Source organism: Pseudonaja textilis, chromosome Z (assembly GCF_049901715.1).
Source record: "Pseudonaja textilis isolate UNSWEBS1 chromosome Z, rPseTex1.2, whole genome shotgun sequence".
NCBI classification, from domain to species: Eukaryota; Metazoa; Chordata; class Lepidosauria; order Squamata; family Elapidae; genus Pseudonaja; species Pseudonaja textilis.
The window spans coordinates 84,372,642-84,397,211 of record NC_142008.1 but is presented as its reverse complement, the minus strand read 5'-3'; the positions used below and the strand labels follow the sequence as shown (position 1 = coordinate 84,397,211).

Below are 24,570 nucleotides of genomic sequence, written 5' to 3'. Positions count from 1 at the left end.
AAAGCACTCCTGATTGCAATCTATGCCCCGAATGACAATCAAGAAGAATTTTATAAAAAATTACATATGAAAATAATTGAACCGGACTATGCTAATATAGTTATGATGGGAGATTTTAATGGAATTGTAGATAATAAACTGGACTATACAGCACAGAAAAAAACAAAGCAATACAGAAAGATTCTCCCTAAATCTTCTTTTAAAATGGTAGATGAAATAAACTTAAAAGATACATGGAGAGAAAGAAATGCTAAAACTAAACAATACACCTTCTACTCAAATAGAAATTTATCATGGTCCAGAATAGATATGATATGGATGTCAACAGAATTGTTAGCTAATATTCAAGAAATAAATATTGAAACAAGTACTTGGGTAGATCACAATCCAATGACAATTAAATGGAAAGGACAAAGAAGAAGATCTAGATAGACGTTAAATAACACTATACTAAAAGAAAAAGACTTCATACAGAGAATGGAGAAAGAACTGGTTTTCTTCTTTAGAGAACACAAAAAAGAAGATACATCAATCCAGAATGTATGGGATACAATGAAGGCATATGCCAGAGGCTTGATAATAGACTATACAAGGAAAAGAAATACTAAGAAAAGACTAGCCTCTAAGGCATTAGAAGATGAGTATAAGGACTTGGAAAAGAGCTACAGAAAATGCCACAGAAAAAGGACATTAAGTTAAAAATGGATATAATTAAACAAAAAGTGGGTCTAATAGAAAAAGAAGAATTAGCACAGAAAATCAGAGGTGCTAAACAGAACTACTTTGAAGATGCAAATACACCAGGTAGATGGTTAGCATATAAATTGAGAAAGGAGAAAGAATCAAGGAAAATATTGCAATTAATAGATGACCAAGGCCAAGTTTGCTATGCTAGTAAAGAGAAGAAGGAAATCACATGAGACTATTATGGGAAACTATACACACAAGAGAATATTGATGAGGAAAGAGTTAAACAGTATTTACAGAATGCTAATTTACCACAGATACCTAAAGAGATTGAAACAATGTTAGAAAGCAATATAACGATGATGGAGTTAACTGAAGCACTCAAGAAGCAAAATAATGGAAAGGCACCAGGCCCAGATGGACTTCCGGCAGAATTTTATAAAACACTACAATGAATGAAGTTATGTTAAAGAAGAAGATACCTAAATCAAGGTCAGAAGCTTATATTACACTTGTCCCAAAAGAGGAGGCCGATCTATTACAAATCAAGAACTATGGACCTATTTCCTTACTAAACGCAGGTTATAAAATTTTTGCTTCAATATTGGCAGAAAGACTTAAAAAATACTTAAACAATTTTATCCATCCTGATCAAAATGGATTTCTGCCAAAGAGACAAATTAAAGATAATATGAGAATAACCTTGGACACTTTGGAATACTACAAGGCATACCCTGAAAAACAAATGGCTTTGATATTTCTAGATGCACAGAAGGCATTTGATAATGTGAATTGGCGATTCATGTTATTACAGTTGGAACAGATGGGTTTTGGTAAAAAATTCATCCAAGCAATAGAAGCTACATATCATAAGCAAACGGCAAAGGTAATGATAGAGGGAGAACTGACAGACTCTATTGATATAAGAAAAGGAACAAGACAAAGGTGCCCACTATCACCTATGTTGTTTGTGTTAACCTTGGAAGTGCTAAACAGAAATATTAGAGAAGAAAAGGATATAAAAGGGATGAAAATTAAAAAGGAAGAATTTAAGTTGTAAGCATTCGCAGATGATCTGGTTTTCATTTTAGAAGACCCACTAGAAACAGCATTAAAATTGATAGAAAAGATAGAGGCATATGGAAAGGTGTCTGGTTTGAAAATAAAGATAAGACAAAGATCTTGACAAAGAATATGCTATCAAGACAAAAGGAAGAACTGGCAGATCTATTGAAAATTCAGGTCACGAATAAGATCAAGTACTTGGGGATATATTTGACAGCAAGATGCAGTACACTAAAAGAGAATAATTATATCAAACTTAAGCAGCAGATAGCGCTAGATTTGGCGAAATCGGAGAATTTACAACTGTCATTAATAGGGAGAATATCAACAATCAAGATGAATATATTACCCAGAATTTTATACTTGTTCCAAACAATTCCAGTTAGGCTTGGAAAAGATTACTTTGAAGATTTAAATAAAATTGTGTTGAAACATATATGCAAGGTAAGAAAGCGAGAATAAAGTTAAAACTTTCGCAAGATGCTAGAATAAGAGGAGGATTTGGTTTGCCTAATTGGGAGTTGTATTACCAAGCAACAAATTTGATGTGGGTTAAGGAATGGATAACATTAAGAAATACTAGATTGTTGATATGAGAAGGACGTGATCTGTTGTTGTGGTGACATGCTTTTCTATGGTATAAAGGCACTAAAACACAGGGGTATTTTAGAAGACATTATATATAGGAGTCTATAGTTAAACTGGGAGAAGACTAAAAGACAATGTTATTTGAAAATTCCAGTCTGGCTATTGACTTATTGTATAAGATGTTTTATAGGTGGCATTTTCCCCCGACAAGAATAGCAAGAATGTTCAAGAACAAATCTGAAAAATGTTGGAAATGTCATCAGACACCTGGCTCATATTACCATATGTGGTGGATTGTGCAGATGCTAAAAAATATTGGCCTAAAATCCACACGTGGTTGGAAAAAATGACAAAAAAGCATGTTGATTTGAAACCAGAGATATTTTTATTGGGAATTTTACCTGAAATATATAGTAAAGAATTGAAATACCTGATTGTAAATGTATTAACAGCGGCTAGGATTGTATTTGCTAAAAACTGGAAAAATATACCATCACAGGAAGAAATCATATACCATCACAGGAAGAAATCATTAAAAAAATATTGGAATGTGCTGAAATGAGTAGATTGACATTTGAAATCAGAGAACAAGATGATAAACAATTTTATAAAATTTGGGATCTATTCTATCAATGGTTAGACAATAAAACATGGGAATGAAATATGTAGATTCTTAGAAAATAATAAATATATAAAGATGTATTGTTTTCTTATTATATCTACAAAATGATTGTAGGATAGATTTGAGATGATAATATGAACTGTCATAAAACAAATTAAGTAAAATATGATTATTTCGTAAAACGAATGAATAAAAGTATAGTCAAATGATTGATTAACAATGATATTAATGTATTTAATACTTGATTGAAAATATGAGAATATATACAATGTAATTGTAATTGAAGACTATGAAATGGAAGCACAAAACAATTTGTAAACCAACTGGCACACTGTATGTATATATATGGAAGATGTCTTGAAGTTTTTATGTTTTGTTTGTCTATGTTCATCTTAAAAACCAATAAAAATTTAAAAAAACATACTAGGAAAACAAAACAATATAAATTTACTCATTCCCGAGGCTATTCATCAAAATCCCCACAATTTATAGTCCTTAAAATTTTCCAATTTGCACCCTCAAAATTATCCAAACTTTTAAATCCGGTTTAATTTTTCTTCTTTTGCCTCATAGAGTGTTCTATCAAATAGTATTAATAATCCAGATTGGCTCACCAGATTTCTCAAAATCTCTTTAAACCACAGAATCAAGTGCTCAGTTTCAAGGATGCTTTTTGTTAATTATAGTCCACCTTGCATTAAAAATCTTCAAAGACTCACTAAATACTTTAAAGCAACCAAAATGCCAGTTGATATGGAATTAAAAGAAAGAGACTTTCAGGTGTTGTTTGTCTTTCACTATTTCATGTCTCCTCCTGCTTATTTTTCTTCTGTTATCAATCAATCCTCACTTGCCAAGGTTTTTTCCCACCCATGTACTAGTATATCTTCTTTCACCAGTACGTGGTGCCCCCACTCTACTTCCAGCATTAAAACAAAGCAAAGATGGAACAGGAGAGAGGAAAAAAATCCTTTTTCCTTATATGATTTTTTCCAATAATCAGTGTTATCCACAAATGAAGTCAGTTTTCAGACTACTACAAGTTCCAGTCCAGACTTTCTATATTTAAAGCTTCATAGACTTCCACTAAAAGTTTGTTTCACTTTTGGATCTATAATCTTTCTTCGTGTGTTAGATTGCCGCTTTCTTAGCGTTTTGAAGTTTTAAAGTTGTCTCATTCAGTTCCAATCCTTTGCTACAATCCTCTCCGGCTCATAATCTTCTTGTCCCAGTAGTCATAGCTTTGGTCTTGCCAAAATGGCTGTCATCTCTGCTGTTGATCAAGAGGGTTTCTTTGGATCAAGCGAGGAAATTGCTGTATCCTTGCAATCTACAAAGTGTCCATCCTTTCTTCACCACCCCTCTAGGGTGGCTTTGACCCCCATAGGGTCTCCTGGCAAGCAGACATCTGCTGGGTTTTGCAGAGCTCCACGGAGCTCCGCTTTCCTATATCCGTCCTGCTGTGATGCCAACTGGTAAATATTTTCTTTACGTACTGAGGATCTCTGGGAGCTTAAGTAACAGATCCCTGCAATAAGTCTACCTTAACAGTAATTAAAAGCATTTGTTTGAATTTATGCCATGGTGGCAAGAACAAGACTTCTCTCCTCTTATTACATTCTAGAATGTTGACCATTGACCTATTCAGAGAAACACTTTAGGGAAGGATAGGTCAGAAACTCATTTACTAAGTCACTCTGAAGAATTTTTCTAGAGGAAAAAATTGTTTAGATTCTCTCACAAATAGATGTTATTTGAGCAGATCCTTTAGAGCAGGGGTGTCAAACTCAAGGCTCACGGGCCAGATCCAGCCCACGATGTGGTTGGATCAGGCCTGTGGGGCCATCCTGGTCTATCTGCATCGCTTTGGCCTGGTCTACTTGCATTGCTTCTGCCTAGTGCAGAGAGGAAAGATCAGGCCAGCGAAGCTTCGGCCCAGTGTACCTGGTGAGAAGAGGAAAGATCAGGCCAATGTAGCTTCGGTCTGGTCTTCCCAATTAGGCCAGCGTGGCTTTGGCCCAGTCTATTCAATGCAAAGAGGAAACATGCTAGCAATGTGGGGAATAGCATCAAACTGGCCATGCCTACCTACTCAGACACGTCCAGCCAGTCAGCCATGCCTCCCACCCCACCCCGAGGTCAACAACAGCCCTCATGCAGCCCTCGATGAAATTGAATTTGACACCCCTGCTATAGAGGTAACAAACTTACATCTTGCAGACTACAGGTAGTCCTTGACTTATAACAATTGAACCTAAAAGTTCTGTTGTTAAGTAAAACATTTGTTAAGTGAGTTTTGCCCCATTTTACAATCTTTCTTGCCACAGTTGTTAAGTTAGTGCATCTGGCTTCCCCATCGACTATGCTTGCCAGAAATTCACAAAAGGTGATCACATGATCCCAGGATGCTGTGATCATCATTATACTTATGAGTTTATGAGTCAGTTGCCAAGTATCTGAATTTTGATTACCTGATCATGGTGATACTGCAACAGTTATAAGTGTGAAAAATGGTCATAAGTCACTTTTTCAGGGCTGTTGTTATTTTGAAAGATCACTAAAGGAACTATTATAAGTCACCTGTAATCTGGGATGAATCTGCTAGTCCTGAGGAAGTGGACCATCTTTACAATATCAACTCTACCACATATTACCTGGATCTCTTATTCTTTCTGGTTAATAAAAACTGCTAGGGAAATAACAGGAAGCTGATTAAAGGCAGATTAAAGGTGAGAATGCATCCTTGAGTGAAGAATTGGTATTGGTGCAAGAACCGCACTGGTGCTGTGGTTAGAGTGTCATACATCTGCTGACTGCAATTGGGCAGTTCAAATCTCACCAGGCTCAAAGTTGACTCCACCTTTCATCTTTCCAAGGTCGGTAAAATGAGGACCCAGATTGTTGGGGGCAATATGTTGACTCTGTAAACTACTTAGAGCGGGCTGGAAAGCACAGTGAAGCGGTGTTTAAGTCTAAGTGCTATTGCTACTGCTACTGTTTGTCTTATTATCTAGACAATTTCAACTTGACAAGTCTTCAACCTATCTTTTGGATTAAGTTTACTATAAAAGCAACTGACTAATTTTATATTTGAGAGATAATAGGGTCATTCCTATCAACAAAGATAGAAATTGTTCAAACCCATCATTAGATTATTTATTTTATATAGGTAGTCCGTGAGTTACTAATGTAATGAGCCTGCCCATTCCATTCATAACCTGAGGATTCGTGAGAGTGAATCTCATATCTTCAACATAATCACTCCCTCCTTTCGCGCACACATTCGCTAATTGAATGCGTGGCTCATTAAGTGCCCATGAGTTATTTTAAGGTGGGAAGGCCATGGGAGGACTTATCAATGGAACAGGCCACCTGCTTAAGACTACTCAAGGCTTCCTCAACCCACTGAAATACCTCATGCTCCCCACAATTGCTTTCCCCCCTCCACCCAACCTGCCATGCCAGGTCACTTACCATGTGAAGATCTAGCAAGCTATCTCTTCTCCAGGCTCTCAGCTGCGTGTGCCTATCTGATGCTCCATTTAGGCCTGTGCAGGCTTTGCCCAGGAGTTTGCTGGCCAAAACAAATCTCCATTTAGGCCTGCGCAGGTCTTGCCGAACAGAATTGCAGGCTGAAATAGAGCTCCATTTTGACTGGCAAACTTCTGGGTAAGGCCTGCACAAGCCTAAATGGAGTATCAGAGAAGAGGGCCAATGTCAGGGGGACAGGTTTGCCCCTCTGAACCTTCATTTGGGCTGACAAAGTGCAGGACAGTTCTCTGTAGGGCAAACAATTACTATGGTGTCACAAGATTTGTAGTTTTGGGACTTCGTAAACACTAGGGGGTGCTGATAACGTAACTTCAAATATTCACTAAGGGAATGCTTGTAACCCAGGGATTACCTATAGTCACAACTTTTTGAAGTAACAGAAGCCAGAAAGAAGAAAAAAGAGTGATAAATACCTTGGATCTCTGTACAATAGATGTCCCCATGTTGCTCTTTGCTTCCTAAAAAAAAGGAGGGAAAAGGAAAATAAAAATTAATGTTCTTCTTGCATGGCAATTCTTATTTATTGATTTGAATACAAACTGCAGTTTATTTGTATTATATTTACTGATAAAAATTAGCAAGCTAGTACTTTTCTTGAACTCTTTCTTTAGTTGTTTGAATGTTGTTAATTAAACAAGAACAACAATAACGCAAAAAAAGGTTCAGAGACATTCTTCAAACAGACATTCAATGGCTTTATAAAATGTGAAAAAAAGAAATAGGGAAAAAAAACCTGTTATATCCACAAGTTACAATGTGGAAGAACATTTTCAGGTGAATCTATATAATCATATTATCTTCAAATAAATTGTTTACAAATATCTCAGCAAAATAAATAGAATGAAATAGATACAATCCCTTGTGATATATTCTGTATTGTGTTCTGATGCATCTCTTTTTGTGTGGCAGAGGATGGTCACACAAAAAGAGTTTAATCAGAATCCTATATGTCAGGGTGAGATCCCACTGCAGTACCCAGCAAGACAAATAGCTGGAGAATAGGTACCTACATTAACAATTCAAGCAGAATGTGTACCTACAATCCTTTGTCACAAGATATCTACCCAACATGATGGGGAGAAAAAGGGAGAAACAATGTATAAGACCAATCACTTGGCATACCTTGCCATACATCAAAAAGCATTTTGGAAGCTGTAGAATGCGGTTTCCAAGATCTGCAAGTGGGCATTGCACACCGCCCAGACGCTATCATAAGTGGACATATTATGCACTGTAAAGATCACTTGGAGGTGGGATGTACTTCCAATGTAAGCTACCAAATCCCCTGCATGGACTGCCCATGTGACTATGTAGGACAGACAGGGAGGAAGCTAACTGCCAGATTGCAAGAACACAAGCAAGGGGTCAGATGAGGAGACTCACTGGTAGCCTTAAATTGCAATGAAAAAGGACAGGCATTCAATTTTGCAGCTACTGAGATTGTTGGATGAGCAGGCTCATAAACAGCCAGGGAAGTGATTGAAGTTTGAGAAACAGGCCCCTTGTCAGTCAACAGGACTGCTGATTTACCACCAGTCTATCAAGTACTTAGAAGGCGAGGGCTGGGCAGCACAAACAAATGACAGCTAATGATCTAAAAGCCAGGCAGTCAGTACACTCCAATCAACGTGTAAAAAGCCACTTACAACAGGCGTTATAAATATCACATACAGAACAGCACACATTCTGCTAGAGAGAAGTTCCCTGCTGATGGGCTCTTGCATGAGTCTGAAAACTCAGAAGACAAAAACTTCTAGTCCAAGTGACCAGCCCAGATTGGATCCTGTAATTTTTTTCCTCCCAATATATTCCTCCCAATAAGAAAAGTATTTTCTTCAATAGACACTATACATTAAGCTTTCTGCCATGATGAACATGTTGTTATTTAAAGTAGCAAGAGAAGTTTGTTATCTGCATAACTAATATCATCACCCAGATAAAAGTAACATAAGTTTGCTTGGGTCACATATAAGTGCTAAGTCAAAAGTACATCAATAGCATTGCAACGTATTGCTACATGTAATCCCAGCCATTAATTATCCTGTCTGAAAAGCATGGTTTAAACAAATTATGATGGTGCAATGTACAAACAATATTATTTTCCGTTTACTCCCTATGAAGTAGCAGTAACTCGTTAATTTAAAGATACTGATTTCTGTACGTACATTAGAAGAGGCTGTACTGGACGGTCCCTTAGCTTGGAACATAATGCTATATTCTCACCCACACAGGTATATATCTTCACTTGTTTGGGCTTGCTAATTCTTCAATGTCGATATGGCTTATACCTGAGGAGAAAAGGGAAAAATTAAGTCTTCTATACTAGAATATTTCTCCCCTTTCTGAAATGTAAATTCCAGATGACCGAAACAGCGTGCACAAATACTGCACACGCTCTATTTTATTGTACATCATTTCCCTTTCAGACTGATTACAGATCAAGAGATAAAAAAACAATTCTGAGTTCAATCTCATAGATAGTAGAATTGTGTTAAAATGGTATTATTTTTAGCATATTTGCAAATATATGAACATAAACATATTTACATTATTAGTATGTAGTTTATCTATTTTAATACTTTCATTAATCAATATATTTTACAATATATTTCAACTATTCTTGAAATAGTAGCTATCAATATAACTTAATAATCAATATTACTTAACAAAATAAATTAATGTACCTATATTCTTTAAATCTCTAATATGTGAGATATGTATGTATGCAGGGGCGGGGGAGTTGTATGTGTGTAATTAGAAAGATTCACATTTTCCCCTAAAGATCAGAGTTGAAGAAGCTTCTTGAATGAGAAGCAAAACATCTTCGAAGAAAACAAGAAAGTCCAGTTGCCCCTTGAAAAGGCACCTTTGAGACAACAATGACCAGGATGACCAAGAACCTCCATAAACAATTATCCCCTAAGCTTTCCTTCTTTCAGCCCAGAAAAACAAAATGATTGGATTCTCCTACCCAGTTTCAGTTTGTTTGTGTCTTCACTGCCATTTGAATCTCTCCTGTTCATGTACATTTACAGTTGCTAGAACATTCGTGCCTCTTGGTTCTGCAAAGCCTGTGTGCTTCTTAAGAAATGAACCTGATTCATTTCCCTTCCGTTCCGTTTGTGGTTAGCTTGTTATTTCCTGCTTTCTCCATTTAAGGACATGCCAGGTACCCATAAGAGGGTTAAAATTTTCAGTTTAGATACTAGAACCATATAAGCAAAGGGCAAAAAGTCCTCCCCAATTTGACATGCCTGAATTCACACCAAGGCAGCCACTGCAAGTTATTTGGCCACTGACACTACCATTAAAAAAAACTATTTTGAAAATTGACAGTGCATCAAGAATTAGGCCTTCTAAAATAGGGCAAAATAATAATTTTGTTTTAAACAATCACTTGAGGTCTGCTAGAGAAGTGTATTGGGAAGTTGAAATGATTTGATGCTACTTTGTCCTTGTTTTGAGTCCAGATGTCAAATTTGTCCCCATTAATTCTTTTGTGCAAAGTTTGTCGTAGTACAATGTAGAACAAAGTTTGTCCAACATAGAATCCAGAAATGTGCTGCTTGCAACTGATTTATATCACCTTGGACAAAAAGCATTTAAAGGTCTTTCTAATCTTGTATATATTTTTGTTGGGATGTATGATGGTGCTCTTGGTGTAGATATGGGGCAAAACAAGGACACATTAGTATAAAGCAATCCTGTCTTCCAATATGTTGTATATAATGAATCTCAACATACTGTTTTGGAAAAACTAGACTTCATGTCCATTGTTGAACAAGAAATTGCTAAACTCAAACAACAACTCAAATCCACAATCAGTTTTTAACCCATTATAATTGTTGATTGACAAGAGATTGCATAACCAACTTGTCTTTCCCTCCTTTCTCTCTCCATCTCATCCCAATTTAACTCCTATATCAGTTCAATTACTTTATTCATCTGATGAAGTACAGTGCAGCTCACAAAAGCTTATGTCTTTTATTAAAATATATTAGTTTAAAAAGGTGCTGACCAACTCCTTCTAATATCAGAAAGGTGTATGTCAGCACATTATCAATAAACAAACAAACCACACATTCAGACATGGCAGAGAGGCAAGAAAACTGAGGTAAGAGTGGGAAAGGAGTCATAAAACAATTAAAGAATACAGTACAACAAGCAGGCACTGGTTCTAAACTCACCTCTGTTGCTTTATTATATTAAAAAGGTACATTTATTTATTACATTTATATGTTGTCCATCTCTCTACCCAAAAACAATTAGTATTATATATTTTGGATACCAAGGGCTTCTTTCACTAAATCTAACTAAATTCTACTTTAACCATAACTAGGATAAAGGTAGAAAGATACAGAAATACTGGTCAAAATCCAGGCATACTATATTGTTAGCACAACAGATATTAATGGATGAATACAATTTGGTTCTACATATATAGGAAAGGGAATTCAATAAAAATCAAATACATTTTGAATTTAGTATTTTGTTTAACATATTAGATGTTGAGACTCTAGAGAAGAGCAACAAAGATGAATAGAGAATTGGAAGCTAAGAATAGTGGCAGGAACTGGACATGCTTAATGAAATGAAGGACTAGGAGAGACATGATAGCAGTGTTACAATATCTCAGGGGTTGCCACAAAGAAGTGGGAGTCAAGCTATTCTCCAAAGCACCTGAGGGCAGGACAAGAAACAATGGGTGGAAACTAATCAAGGAGAGAAGCAACTTAGAACTAAGGAGAAATTTCCTGACAGTTGGAACAATTTACCAGCAGAATAAGTTGCCTCCAGAAGTTGTGCATGTTCCAACACTGGAGGCTTTTAAGAAGAGATTGAGCTTTGTCTGATTTGTCTGATGTTATAAGGTTTCCTGCTTGAGCAGGGGTTGGACTAGAAGACCTCCAAAGTCCCTTAAATACAGATGTTAAATACAGATGTAGTAATTTTACAAAAATGCTAGTAAATTTATATTGGCCACTTTTAGAAACACATACTATAAACTATCTGTGTTTACCTCCATAGGCTACTGTTTTTACCTCATCACTCAAATATCTCTGTCAGCACCCTTATTATGCCATTACTTCCCTCAGTGGAGTAATAAGAGCTATCCCATAGGATTCTAGGCTTATTCTCATTGTCCTGGGGAATGGGTAATTGAGAAGTCCAGTGGTGAAATGAACTGGATTAGTTGCCGTAACATTTTTCTTCGTATGGAGTTATAACAAATGATGACAGCAGTTGTGTCTAAGTGCCTCTGGAGGGCCTGGATTGTATATTCTCATTTTATGTTGAGTTTCTCAACTAATGATAAAAACACAAAACCTGATGTTAATGTAGAGAAGATTTAAACTTAGAATAACATTATTTCACTTTGAATATACACTGCTCAAAAAAATAAAAGGAACACTTAAACAACACAATGTAACTCCAAGTCAATCACACTTCTGTGAAATCAAACTGTCCACTTAGGTAGCAACACTGATTGACAATCAATTTCACATGCTGTTGTGCAAATGGAATAGACAACAGGTGGAAAGCATAGGCAGTTAGCAAGACATCCCCAAGAAAGGAGTGGTTCTGCAGGTGGTGACCACAGACCATTTCTCAGTTCCTATGCTTTCTGGCTGATGATTTGGTCACTTTTGAATGCTGGCGGTGTTTTCACTCTAGTGGTAGCATGAGACGGAGTCTACAACCCACACAAGTGGCTCAGGTAGTGCAGCTCATCCAGGATGGCACACCAACGCGAGCTGTGGCAAGAAGGTTTGTTGTGTCTGTCAGCATAGTGTCCAGAGCATGAAGGCACTACTAGGAAACAGGCCAGTACATCAGGAGACATCGAGGAGGCTGTAGGAGGGCAACAACCCAGCATCAGGACCTCTACCTCTGCCTTTGTGCAAGGAGGGATAGGAGGAGCACTGCCAGAGCCCTGCAAAATGACCTCCAGAGGGCCACAAATGTGCATATGGCTGCTCAAACGGTCAGAAAAGAGACTCCATGAGGGTGGTATGAGGGCCTGACGTCCACAGGTGGGGTTTGTGCTTACAGCCCAACCGTGCAGGACATTTGGCATTTGCCAGAGAAAACCAAGATTGGCAAATTCACCACTGGCGCCCTGTGCTCTTTACAGATGAAAGCAGGTTCACACTGAGCACATGTGACAGACGTGACAGGGTCTGGAGATGCCGTGGAGAACGTTCTGCTGCCTGAAACATCCTCCAGCATGACCAGTTTGGCAGTGGGTCACTCATGGTGTGGGGTGGCATTTCTTTAGGGGGCCGCACAGCCCTCCGTGCTCGCCAGAGGTAGCCTGACTGCCATTAGGTACCGAGATGAGATCCTCAGACCCCTTGTGAGACCATATGCTGGTGCAGTTGGCCCTGGGTTCCTCCTAATGCAAGACAATGCTAGACCTCATGTGGCTGGAGTGTGTCAGCAGTTCTTGCAAGACAAAGGCATTGAAGCTATGGACTGGCCCACCCATTCCCCAGACCTGAATCCAATTGAGCACATCTGGGACATCATGTCTTACTCTATCCATCAATGCCATGTTGCACCACAGACTGTCCAGGAGTTGGGGGATGCTTTAGTCCAGGTATGGGAGGAGATCCCTCAGGAGACCATCCGCCACCTCATCGGGAGCATGCCCAGGCATTGTAGAGAGGTCATACAGGCATGTGGAGGCCACACACACTCCTGAGCCTCATTTTGACTTGTTTTAAGGACATTACATCAAAGTTGGATCAGCCTGTAGTGTTTTTTTCCACTTTAATTTTGAGTGTAACTCCAAATCCAGACCTCCATGGGCTGCTAAATTTGATATCCATTGATAATTTTTATGTGAGTTTGTTGTCAGCACATTCAACTATGTAATGAACAAAGTATTTAATAAGAATATTTCATTCATTCATATCTAGGATGTCTTATTTTTGTGTTCCCTTTATTTTTTTGAGCAGTGTACATATTCTGTATCCTGTACAGATGCAGATAGATAACTCCACAAAATATCCATAACAAAGTACTTTTATTGGTTCATCAGGTATCCTCATAACTCGCATTTGTGATGAAGTTCTTCTTTAATGACCAATCCTTTGCATATCTGTCTTGTGGGTTTATGATTTATCTTCTATCCTTTTTCCCTCATGTTGTAGCGATAGAAGAGTTACCACGAGTCCATGAGTTCAGCCAAGAGTAAGGAAAACCTCCCCCAACCCCTCAAGGGTCAATTTAGTGACCAATCAGGATTACAGATGTGGTCACATGATATGGACTACATTTTCCAGGCTACCTTAACTACAGTTACCATGATGCATTCCCTTAAGGGGACAGCTCACAATTGCTACCTAACTATCCAATTCCCATACACTGGCTGGAACACACTTCCCGCCTGGTATTGTAAATTCCACTATTAAAAGAAGAGGAAAAAAAAATTAACTATAAACCAAGATAAGCAGTAGACAGTAATACTAACTGAATAGCAAATAACTATATAACTAAGATAAACAGTTAGCTATATAACTGAGAGAAACAGTAAACATTAATAAAGCATCAAACAAAGCAAAGCATGCAAAGCTTGAGGTTCAAATTTCAAGTTCAGCCCTTCTCTGCAGTAGCACAAGGTTGGTGACCGGACTGGTGGTTCGGAGCTCAGGTGCTTGGGTGGTAGGTCAGCCATCATCTGATGTCGAGTCTGGCCTCGTTGCTTGCAATAATGGAAGCAAGACTGCAGAACAGTTGAAATACATCTTTTGGTGCCTACGATCCAGAGTCCACTTGCTCTGAGGGCACCTTCCTGTGAAGTGGTGACCTTGATGATGGATTAGTTCATGGTGGTGTTGTACTAACAGGCTCGTTACATGATGGTTAGCAAGAAGGATGATGGGGTGCTTGCTGGGTGAGTCCATTTCTGCTTTGTGTAGGCGACCTCCTACTCGCAGTACTTCCTGTTCATCGAGGTAAGGGTTCAGTCTCAGAAGTGGGCTGGATTGTGGTATGGGCTTCCCTGCACTCAGGCATCTGTATTCCGATGGATACGCATCTTGTTGCACACTTCTAAATATTCGTCTCTCAACATGAGTACAGTGGTCTGGGAAGTATGATTTGAAGCCTTTCCGATGACTGAGGAGATGGACAACTGTGCGGACGAGCACAGTTATTCCCAGTACGAGAGGTTTCCATCGGGAGAAGCATTCAAAGCAAGCAGGTTTTAAGGGACCTATCTTCTCATGTTGGAAGTCGTTGCTAGGAAGACGACCTGAGGGACGACTGGTTCTACCTTCTTGACTAGGGGTCGAATGTCGCCATCATTATCTGGATCTAGGATTTCATACAAATTGGGTTTTTCCAGCTCCAAGGTGTCTGTACGCCACAAGAACTCGGGCCCTCTGAGCCAGGTAGAAGTTGACAACTGGGATGCAGGAATAGACCTTGTCACATGATCTGTAGGGTTCTGATCTGTTGGAACATACCACCACTGTGCTGGTTTAGAAGATCTTCTGATCCACTCAACTCTGTTACTCACATAGACGTAGAAGCATCTACTCTCGTTATAGATATAACCCAGTACCACACTGCTGTCTGTATAGAAGGTGGTGGGTTCTAAGGGAAGATCTATCATCTTTGTTATGGTGGGTTCTAAGGGAAGATCTATCATCTATCATTTGTTATTTTGTCTGATAGTTCTGCTGCCAGCGCAGCTCTGCAAAGTTCCAGTCGTGATATAGTTTGACCTTTTTGCGGTACTAGTTTTGCCTTTCCCATGATGAATCCGACATATACGTTGCTCTCCCTGCCGTAGACTTTGAGGTATGCCACGGAGGCTACTGCCTCTGTTGAGGCATCTGAAAAAACATGTAGTTCCTTTCTGTGTGCCGTGGAGGGTGAGATGGGAACATACGTGCGATATAGGTGAACATCTTGGAGACAGCAGAGAGAGTTGCACCATGATTCCCATTCTTGCTTCTGATCTGGTGGGAGCAGTCTTTGATGTTTTTGGAGAGTGTGCGCGTAGGATTCTGCCTTGAATGGTAACAGGAGCTGCAAACCCTAGAGGATCGAACAGGCTGTTAACTGTGGACAATACCCCTCTCCTCGTGAAGCTGGTCTTTAGGGCTGGGGTTTTGAAGGTGAAGAGGTCTTTCTTCAAGTCCCAACTTAGTAAAAAGATGATTTATTTTCTATCCTTTTTCCCTCATGTTGTAGCAATAGAAGTAGAAGAGTTACCATGAGTTCAGCCAAGAGTGAGGAAAACCTCCCCCGACCCCTCAAGGGTCAATTTAGTGACCAATCAGGATTACAGATGTGATCACGTGATATGGACTACATTTCCCAGGATACCTGAAGGGGACAGCTCACAATTGCTACCTAACTATCTAATTCCCATACACTGGCTGGACAGCACAAACCAGCATACATTAAAATGAAATTTCATTGCATACATCTCGAAAGTGTAGGGATGTATCCTGCAACAATAAAGTTCAGCTAGGTGTTGTAGAGTTTGTTCCCTGACTTTGTCCTTTCCAAAGGCTAATAGTTAAGCTGAACTCCTCTTTTCAGATGGTTTTCATTTGGATACTATTAGTGGTATATAAATGTAAGTAGCATCCCCAAGTAAGTAGGCCTGAATTACCCTTGTTCTTCTTAACCATTGCTATTTGATGTTATTATAATATGTCTTTGATATTGTCTGTTCTGTTCTTCTGGGTCTAGCTCATATTCTTGACCTTCTTCTCTTTTGTATGGTATGGAACCCAAACAATGACACCCACTGATGTCAAAATTATGGGCACAACAAGGTAACTGCCTACTCCTTTTTAACATGCATTGCAGAATTCACATTGACTTAAAACTTCCAGAGTTTGGATCACCTCATTAACTGCTATTGTGGACTTCCTAGGAATCAATTACATACATAGTTATCAAGAACTTAAAAACATTTGTGTTGTTCAGCTCAAAGGGTAGTTTTTCTTTTCTTTTTTTTCAGTCTTACATATAAGATAATTAGATAAGAGTTTTTAGTTTAATTGCTCTTTTCCAGATTTTAGATTTATAACCACTAAATTTTGTAGCAACTGGCAACAATTTCATCTATAATAGTATGTGGACAAATGGTATTTTTTCCATGATCTGTTCCTGAATGTCAATTTTTCTCAAATTAGGGTTTACTGAGAATTTTGGCAAACTGGTAGCTATTTGTTTGTATTTTTGTACGTGTTTGTGTGTGTGCGTGTGTGTGTGTGTGTGTGTGCAGAGAGATACTTCACTTTCATTTAATATGCTTGAATTTCAGATTGGACTCTCCAATTTATATAATTGGGGATAGTCTGAATGAGGTTTTCATTAAAAGAAGTGTCTGTTCACTATCATATGTGTCTTTAGCACCAGATATAAATGCACTCAATTTTGATAATAGTGATTGAAGCTTTTCCTCTTTATAAGAAAATTATTCATTTTCTGTTGAACTCTTTGAAGTCCTAGCTTTCATTGTAAAATGAAAGTATCAGAATCCAGATTTTATTATTAAAGGAATTATATAGGTAGTCCTCATTTAGGGACTGCCTTATACAATGAGTGTTCGCAGTTATAATGGTGATGAAAAAGTAACTTTGCAGCAAATCCTTATATTTACTACCTGCAGGTGTGTAAAGCAAAAGAAAGTTGAAATAAATTCATAAGCAATCACAGTTTCACTTAGCAATTGCTTAACAACTGAGTTGCCAGTTCCAACTATGGTCACTAAATGAATGATCTTTATGAAAATGTGGGCTACTATTAGCCACTTTTATTTTCTCTTTTCTCCATTAAGTAAGAAGAGATAACAACTTCATTATCACAGTTTTTCTGGAACAGAAGGTACAAAATTTCAAGTTCCTATTACATTTGAGATAGATACTTGATAACCCAAAGACTTTCTGTTCCTCACTAGCGAAGATTCGTTTTATGCTTTCTGCAAGGGTTTCTCTTTGCCTCTAGCACATAGTACTATGAAACAGCTTAAATACAGATTGTGTTCCTGAGAACAAGAATTATACTAGCTGAATTCTCTAATCTAGCACTCTTATCATGTATAGGTTTACAATACTCCCAGTTGTATAACTAGGGGTGTTGTGGACTAGTTCATACAACAATACTGTATTGAATATACTCACAGATAAGCCAGAAAAAAATTAGTTCAAAAATACACACACAAAATTGGGTTCAAGTTATCTGTAGACCAAAGTTCAGGTTTTTTGTAAAGCCCATCCCAGCCTTAAAATTATGTGGTTTTATAAATTATGTTGTAACAATTTACAGTTTCTCACCCATCGCTATACCTAAAAATTAAAGGTTCAGTTTATCCACAGGAGGTATATTTTTCATGGTATTTTGGTTGAAGTTTTGAGGGCTAATTTATCTGCAGATAAGCCTATCCAAAATTATATATGGTAACTACTTCAATAATTTATAAGATGAGCTGTCACACAGTGACCATCAATACCACTGCAGACACATTGCTGAATAGATTACAATGCTTAGCAAACCATTTTTCCCTGTGAACATTCATGACATGGTATCTCTCTAGTGACTTGAGTCCGGGGTGACTTTCCAAGCTAAAACTTGACTGAAGTGAAAGCTGACCTTTCACAAGGACCCTGTTACCCCTGAGACAATCTCTTTGGCAGGAATCACTTTTCTAGTCAATTTTTGACAGAGGACCATTGTTTGGCCAATGAAAGGCTAAAGAGGAAATGAGAGCTTAGCTGTTATATGATAAGTTGCCCAAAAGCTATTATTCTAACTCTCTAGCCATTTATTCAATTTGCCTGAAAAGATAAAAATATTTAGAAGTAAAGGGTTACAACTCCAAATAAATGTTACAAGCAATGTACCAAACAAATTCAGAAGCAACAAAAAGCTGGACTATATTACAAGGGAGCAGAAGAAATATCTCACTAAAGATACTTCTACTAAAGTGCATTCTCCTAGAAGAAACAATTACTGGAGAGAAACGGCTGTTTTGTTTATTTTTTCACTTTTATTGTCAACAGAGAATTTGAATTTTCTTCATTAGAACTGTTTCACATATTCTTAATCTCTGACAAATAAAAAAGCCACTTAAATGTAACTGAAATAGGCATGCCTCACCTAAATAAAATTCACAAATGAACGAACCTGTTCTTTGTTTCCACTAAGGATTCAGGCCATTTGGTTATTATATAATCTAAATAATTATCTCTTCCCTGCTAAAAAAGCAATACCCAAAGATAAGTCAGAGCAACTTAATTGGCTTCATCAGCAACTGTACCAATCACGATGATATTCAAATTACCATTGTCATAACTATTGTGATTATGTTATTGCACCCTGATAGCTGATGGGATGGGGCTTACATAATGACATATGACATCATTGGTTCTCCCTCCCTCTTCCACGGATTCCCATAATGTTGCCCAACATCCCAATGGAGCCAGCGAAGAGAGCAACATTTCAGATTTTCATTAGAATTAAACTCACTAATGCTAAATTCCAGAATTCCATTCATAGCCTCAGACATGAGAGTCATTTATTCTACAATCTTTGGAATATTATGTCATAGAGAAAAAAGTTAGTACTTCTAAGCATTAACACTGTCCTTTAATTACAACTGTGTTATCGCATGAGTTTTCCCAATTTCCTATAATACTTTTGCAGAACCATTTATTCTAAAGTAGATTATGTATACACTAGCATGTATTTTAAATTCTTCCTTGATTTTTTTGAAAACAGAGTTGACTTCCAAATATTTTTGCAGCTAAATCTTTTTAGGATCCTGTAACATCATCTCTCTGTAAGTTATTTATAACTAAGTAAGTTATAAACTAATTTTATAGTTAGACTATTTCTCTGCTAATTTGTTAAAAATTAAAAATTTTGCTTATTGCCTCTGATTAATCAAGTTATTTATGTTAAATATTGAAAACTGTCAGCATATTTTTTTTTCATTTGCTTTCCTCTACATTCAATTCTTTGTTGTCCTTCTTGTCAGAAAGAAAAACACTTATTATAGAGTCTTTGGTGTTCTCTAAACTTGGTTGTTTGCTTGCAGATGTTTCATTACCCAGCTAGGTAATGCCATCAACCCTAGTGAGTGTGGATTTGCTCCCATGCTCTCTAGGAAACAAGGGAATTCACTAGGGCAATGGTTCTCAATCTATGGTTCATGGATGGGGGGGAGGCAATGACATCACAGGGGATCTGTGAAGGCTTGAAAAACATATTATGATTGGGATCCATGGTCTGTGGTCACAAAATATATTTAAAGGGGCTCTTTGGTGAAGAAAAGGTTGAGAACCATTGCTCTAGGGGTTGAGATTGATTGGATTGAGAGAGAATGAAGGCTCCAAAGTCATTTAGCTGGCTTTCATGCTTAAGGCAGGACTGGAACTCAGTTTCCTGATTTCTAGCCTGGTGCTGTAACTACTAGATCAAATTGGCTTTGTACATATTAGAACATATTTGAAATAGAAATGCAATTCTACATAGATTCCAATTGCAATATGACTCCTCAAAGATAGTATGAAGTTGAACAGATTTTTGGATATATTTTTAAACGCCTGTATTTTGACTTAGGTCTTAGATTCCATTACTTGATCTCTTTTGTGTACCTGTGTTTTTAAAATGTGGTGGTTGGGAAAACTTACAAATATTCTTTGACTACTAAATCAATCCAGTGGAAAAGAAGGTGCAACACACCAGGATAAAATGTGGCTGCCCAGTTTGCGCTTCAATGTATTGTACCGTGTTTACAGGAAAATTCCCCCATCCTAGGCTTGAATTGGGAAGCAGGGATTCCAGTTCAGAACCAAATAGTAGCAGTCAAGACAAGCCTGAGCAGATTCTGTATCCGAATCACCAAACTACAGCAAAATTCCCACCGAGATTTTTCTTCAAGTATAGTCAAAGCAGAAATTTAACGAGATCAAGTCTCAGAAAGCCCAGGAACCTACTTTTGATGTGGTGCACCCTGTTATCCACACCGTCATTCATCTGACTTAGACGCTTCGCTTCCTGAGATAAGGACCTCTGGACCCTAAATCTTAGGGTGAACGTCGGGTTTTTGCACAGCACCGAGCACTTTACAAGTCATTCAAGAAGCGCAAGGCTCAGCAGCCGGAATGCCGCCATCTCTTCCCTTTGAAAGCACAAATGCAACAGTTATTCTTAGCCTAGCACCTCTCCCATCCTTCTCCTTCTCCACAGCGCACCAGTAGGCACACCTCTTTGCGCCAGTGCACGCAAGCAGGCGAACGAAGCCAAAGTTGCGGGTCCGCTCTCTATCCTGAAACCTAGAGCCTACCTGGCAAGCCTTCTGACCCACCAGCCCCAAACAAGGCCTCTTTTGCATCTTGCCCTCTCTGCATCCGCCGCGCCCGTCAGCCCAGAGCATCTGGTCGCGGTAATCGGACATTCGCTACTTACCAAAGGGCGTCGCTGCGCGCCGAGACCCCAACTGTCCCAACGAGGCCGATCTCTCGGCGCACCTCTGCTCGCTACTGCTTCCAAGGAAAGTGGGAGACCCCGGCGCTTCGCCCCCCTCAGCACACAAAGCGCGGCACTGCTTGTTTCCTCCTTCTCTCCTTTGTGTGCGAGTGCGCGCGCAGCAATCTCTCAGCCCCTCGAGCTTCCCATCCTACTTCGCTCTTTCTCTCCCCACCTCTGTCTCTCCCCTTAGGCTCCGATGAATCCCCGCTGCTTATTCCCTTCTTCTTCCCCCACCAAGACGAGGGCGCGGAGCTTCAAAGGGGACGCGGTCGGTGGATAAGTCTGAGTGTGTATATGTGTGAGACAGATCAGGATCCCCGCGATAGACAACCAACCGCCTTAGTAGCCTGTCGTGGAAATCAAATGTCGCTCAGAGAAACAGCGGTGGCAGTCAAAAGTTCTTGAAGTCCAGCTCCGAATCTGGCCAATCAGATGTCCTTCCCTGGAAAAGCTCCCTAACAAAGAGCAGAAGCCCAGCAAGGATTTCAGTGGGCATTTAGTGCTTTGAAATCGCCTGTCTCAGTCCCTCTGAACAGGTTATTTCAAAGGATTTATTTGTTGACTAACAATATCCAGTGGCTGCTCCTTCCATAGGTCTCACTAAAGGTGCATCCTTTGGTAGTCTCCAAACAGATCCTAAAGCTCCAAGCACTGAAAGATCACACCTACAGTTTCTGGACATGATACTTGGGGCTTTTAATCACTGTCCTGTGACCTTTTCTCATTGATTTATTTTGTTAGATTTATATTCTCACTAATGTTTTTCAGGTGCTCAAAGAAATACATGCAGTTAGCACACCCTTTTCCAAGATTTTCCCCACCCCACAACCCAATCACCTTCTATGATTGAGGGAGAATTTAAATCAGGATCTTCCTGGTCCTAGCCCAACACCTTTACTGTATTGTTTTTAAAACCCGGTGTTACTGTCTATAAAAATCCAGTTATTTACAAAAGAAATCACTTACCAACACAAGTAAAAATGCATGATACAAGTCTTTCCAACATCTCTGAAATCCAGGAGAAAAAGTGATTCTTTAGAGAATGACTACCTGTATATGTCTAAGGAGATTCTCAGTCATTCCTGTCATGGTTGTCCAAAAAGGTGCTTTTTTCAAGAGTCAACTGGACTTTCTGGTTTTTCTTTAAAGATATTTTGCTTCTTATCCAAGAGAAGAGCTGAAGAAGCTTCCTGGATAAGAAGTGAAATGTCTTTGGAGAAAAAACAGAAAGTCCAGTTGCCACTAGAAAAAGCACCTTTGAGAATACCTGTGTAATTTCTCCAAAATTTACCATCATATTAACTGAATATAAGAATTTAAGATGTATTCTGGGCTCAGGACATATATGATCTAAAATTCTACAATCTAAAATAAGTGTAGAGGAACAAGACAAGAAATGGAATTTGAATTTATTTATAAGTTGAATTACAATACATTAAAATTGAAATAACCACCAGCATCTCACCCAAATGAGCACACTCCAGTCTGTGGATTTTATCATAATTGCAGTCTCCTCACACCAGCATACTTATCAAGTGAGATAGATATATGCACTTCAGTTTGAAAGGCTCTGATAGGGCAAAAGAACAACATAACAAGGACAAACGCATCATGCCTGCAACATTATTCAGTTGTTTTGCTGTGCTGATACTCTACTAATAGGCAACTGCACCAATATGTGCCTTGATTAAATACAGTAGCCCTTATATCTATCTGATCCTTGGTCAGTTTTAACTCTAGTATGCTAGAGATTTATGTATCTTAGTTTGTTTTAATGGTAATCTTAATGTAACTTTATTGTTTTGAGCTACATTTCTGCCATATCTGGGAAACCGTCTCACCAATCAGCCTTAAGATTTTTCCCTTCAAAAACACAGAAACAGAATTGCAAATGTCTCTTCCCAAAACTCACAATCTCTGAGAAAGTTTTCTACTCAATAGCAGAGCCCTCCACACAAACAGACACTGATGACTTTCTTTCTGGGGAGATATCATTAGGTAGTATGCTTTGCTCACTCCTATACTTCATATCCTGTAAATAAATAATATGTCTGCTATAATGCATGCATTGCTCCAGCCAAATTCCCACTTTCACACAGAATGTCTTAACTTCCAATATCCACTTTTTGCTTTAATTTATACTTAATTGATTAATCACTGAAAGCAAGATGGAACTATAAACGACACAGGCAATTTTTTACATTCTGATTCCTTTAAAAAGAGAGAAATTATGTTTTCCTTCTGAAGTGACTAAAAGTCTTGGTTTATTAAACAGTTCCCTATGTTACTTTTTACGTTGGCTGGCATTCACAACAACACTGTACTTATAAACTGTCCAGATCTGCACTGTATTTCAGTTCAGTTAACAAATCAATTATCAGTGTGTGAAATCCAAGCATGGACATAAGGGCAGCCTAATAAGACTGAGGAAGGAAGTGGTGATAGTGCTGTTATGCTGGTATCTTAGCAATCATAGCTACCAGGAAAAGCACATATCTAGAAACACGTACAAAAATGACAGGATGCCTTTTTCCCGTGGTACTCAGAGCACCTTGCTACCAGCAAATAAATCAGCATTCCTGAAAAAGGATTAGCTGCTGATAGAACCTGGGGACATTTATTTTAAGAGAGGAGCCTCCACTCTTGTACAGACAAAGGGAGGAAGAAAGAAGGTCCAGCAGAAGAGTAGCGGGTGGAGAATAAGGGAAGATCCAGATAGAATATAAACTCAGCAGTTGGTGTATGCAGACACCTACTATGCCTAGTAGGTGTTAGGAACTGAAAGAGAGAGAGAGAGAGAGTTTAGGCAACACAAATGTTCACAAATAGCAAAGGAGTGGGAGGGAGACAGCTACCACTGCTACATTCAGCAAGAACTGTGCTCTCTTATCTGTTATTTTAGCTTTTGGGGGGAGGGTGTTGCTCAATCTACCTCTCAAATTCTGTGGTTAACAGAGTACCTGAAAGAAAGATGACCGTGAATTAACCATCTCACCAATCACACATGTGCACGCACACGCACACACACACAATTCTGCACAGTATCCATCTCTACAATCTAGGTTGCTAATTCCAGCTGAAACAAATTGCTGAGATTTTTTATCCAGTAAATGTGTTGACACTTAACACATATATCATATTTGTATGTTTGTTTTACATATGTCTGCAAAAATTACATTCTAGAAAAGGACAGGGCCAGAGAGGAAAAAATGAATAATTGATTATAATTAACCTGTAGTTAAAAAATACCTTTTTATAAAATTAATTCATCTTCCATTTGACAACCATTCTCTCTCTCTCTCTCTCTCTCTCTCTCTCTCTCTCTCTCTCTCTCCCTCCCTCCCTCCTCCTCTCTCTCATGCACATAATTCTTACATACAGAAATATGCACAATTTCTTTTTCTAGCAGAAAGAAAGCAGGAGGGGAATAGAAAGAAAACAAACAGAACAGAGATGTTCTAAAGTAAAGAAACAATTCCACTTGAAAGGGAAAAGGAGGACTCGGATGGATAAAAAATGTTACAAAACATGTTAAAATTCTCAAGGCAAAA

The 24,570-nt window shown here is 38.4% G+C and overlaps 1 protein-coding gene across 5 annotated transcripts in view; it reads right to left on the bottom strand.

Moving 5' to 3' along the window:
• Positions 1-21,361, bottom strand: part of LIMD2 (LIM domain containing 2) — a 45,118-nt gene extending 23,757 nt beyond the window's left edge. For 2 of the 5 annotated variants that reach the window (XM_026717268.2, XM_087917355.1), the window contains exons 1-3: positions 20,957-21,361; positions 8,680-8,802; positions 6,928-6,972 (exon numbers count right to left, since the gene is read on the bottom strand). In XM_026717268.2, the coding sequence (XP_026573053.1) occupies positions 6,928-6,972; positions 8,680-8,721 (87 nt within the window). In that variant the 5' untranslated portion in view covers positions 8,722-8,802; positions 20,957-21,361. Of the gene's footprint in view, positions 1-6,927; positions 6,973-8,679; positions 8,803-9,485; positions 9,622-20,956 lie in introns of those variants that run through there. The other 3 variants (XM_087917353.1, XM_087917354.1, XM_026717267.2) reach the window with 2 other exon arrangements.
• Positions 21,362-24,570: the final 3,209 nt, after the last annotated feature.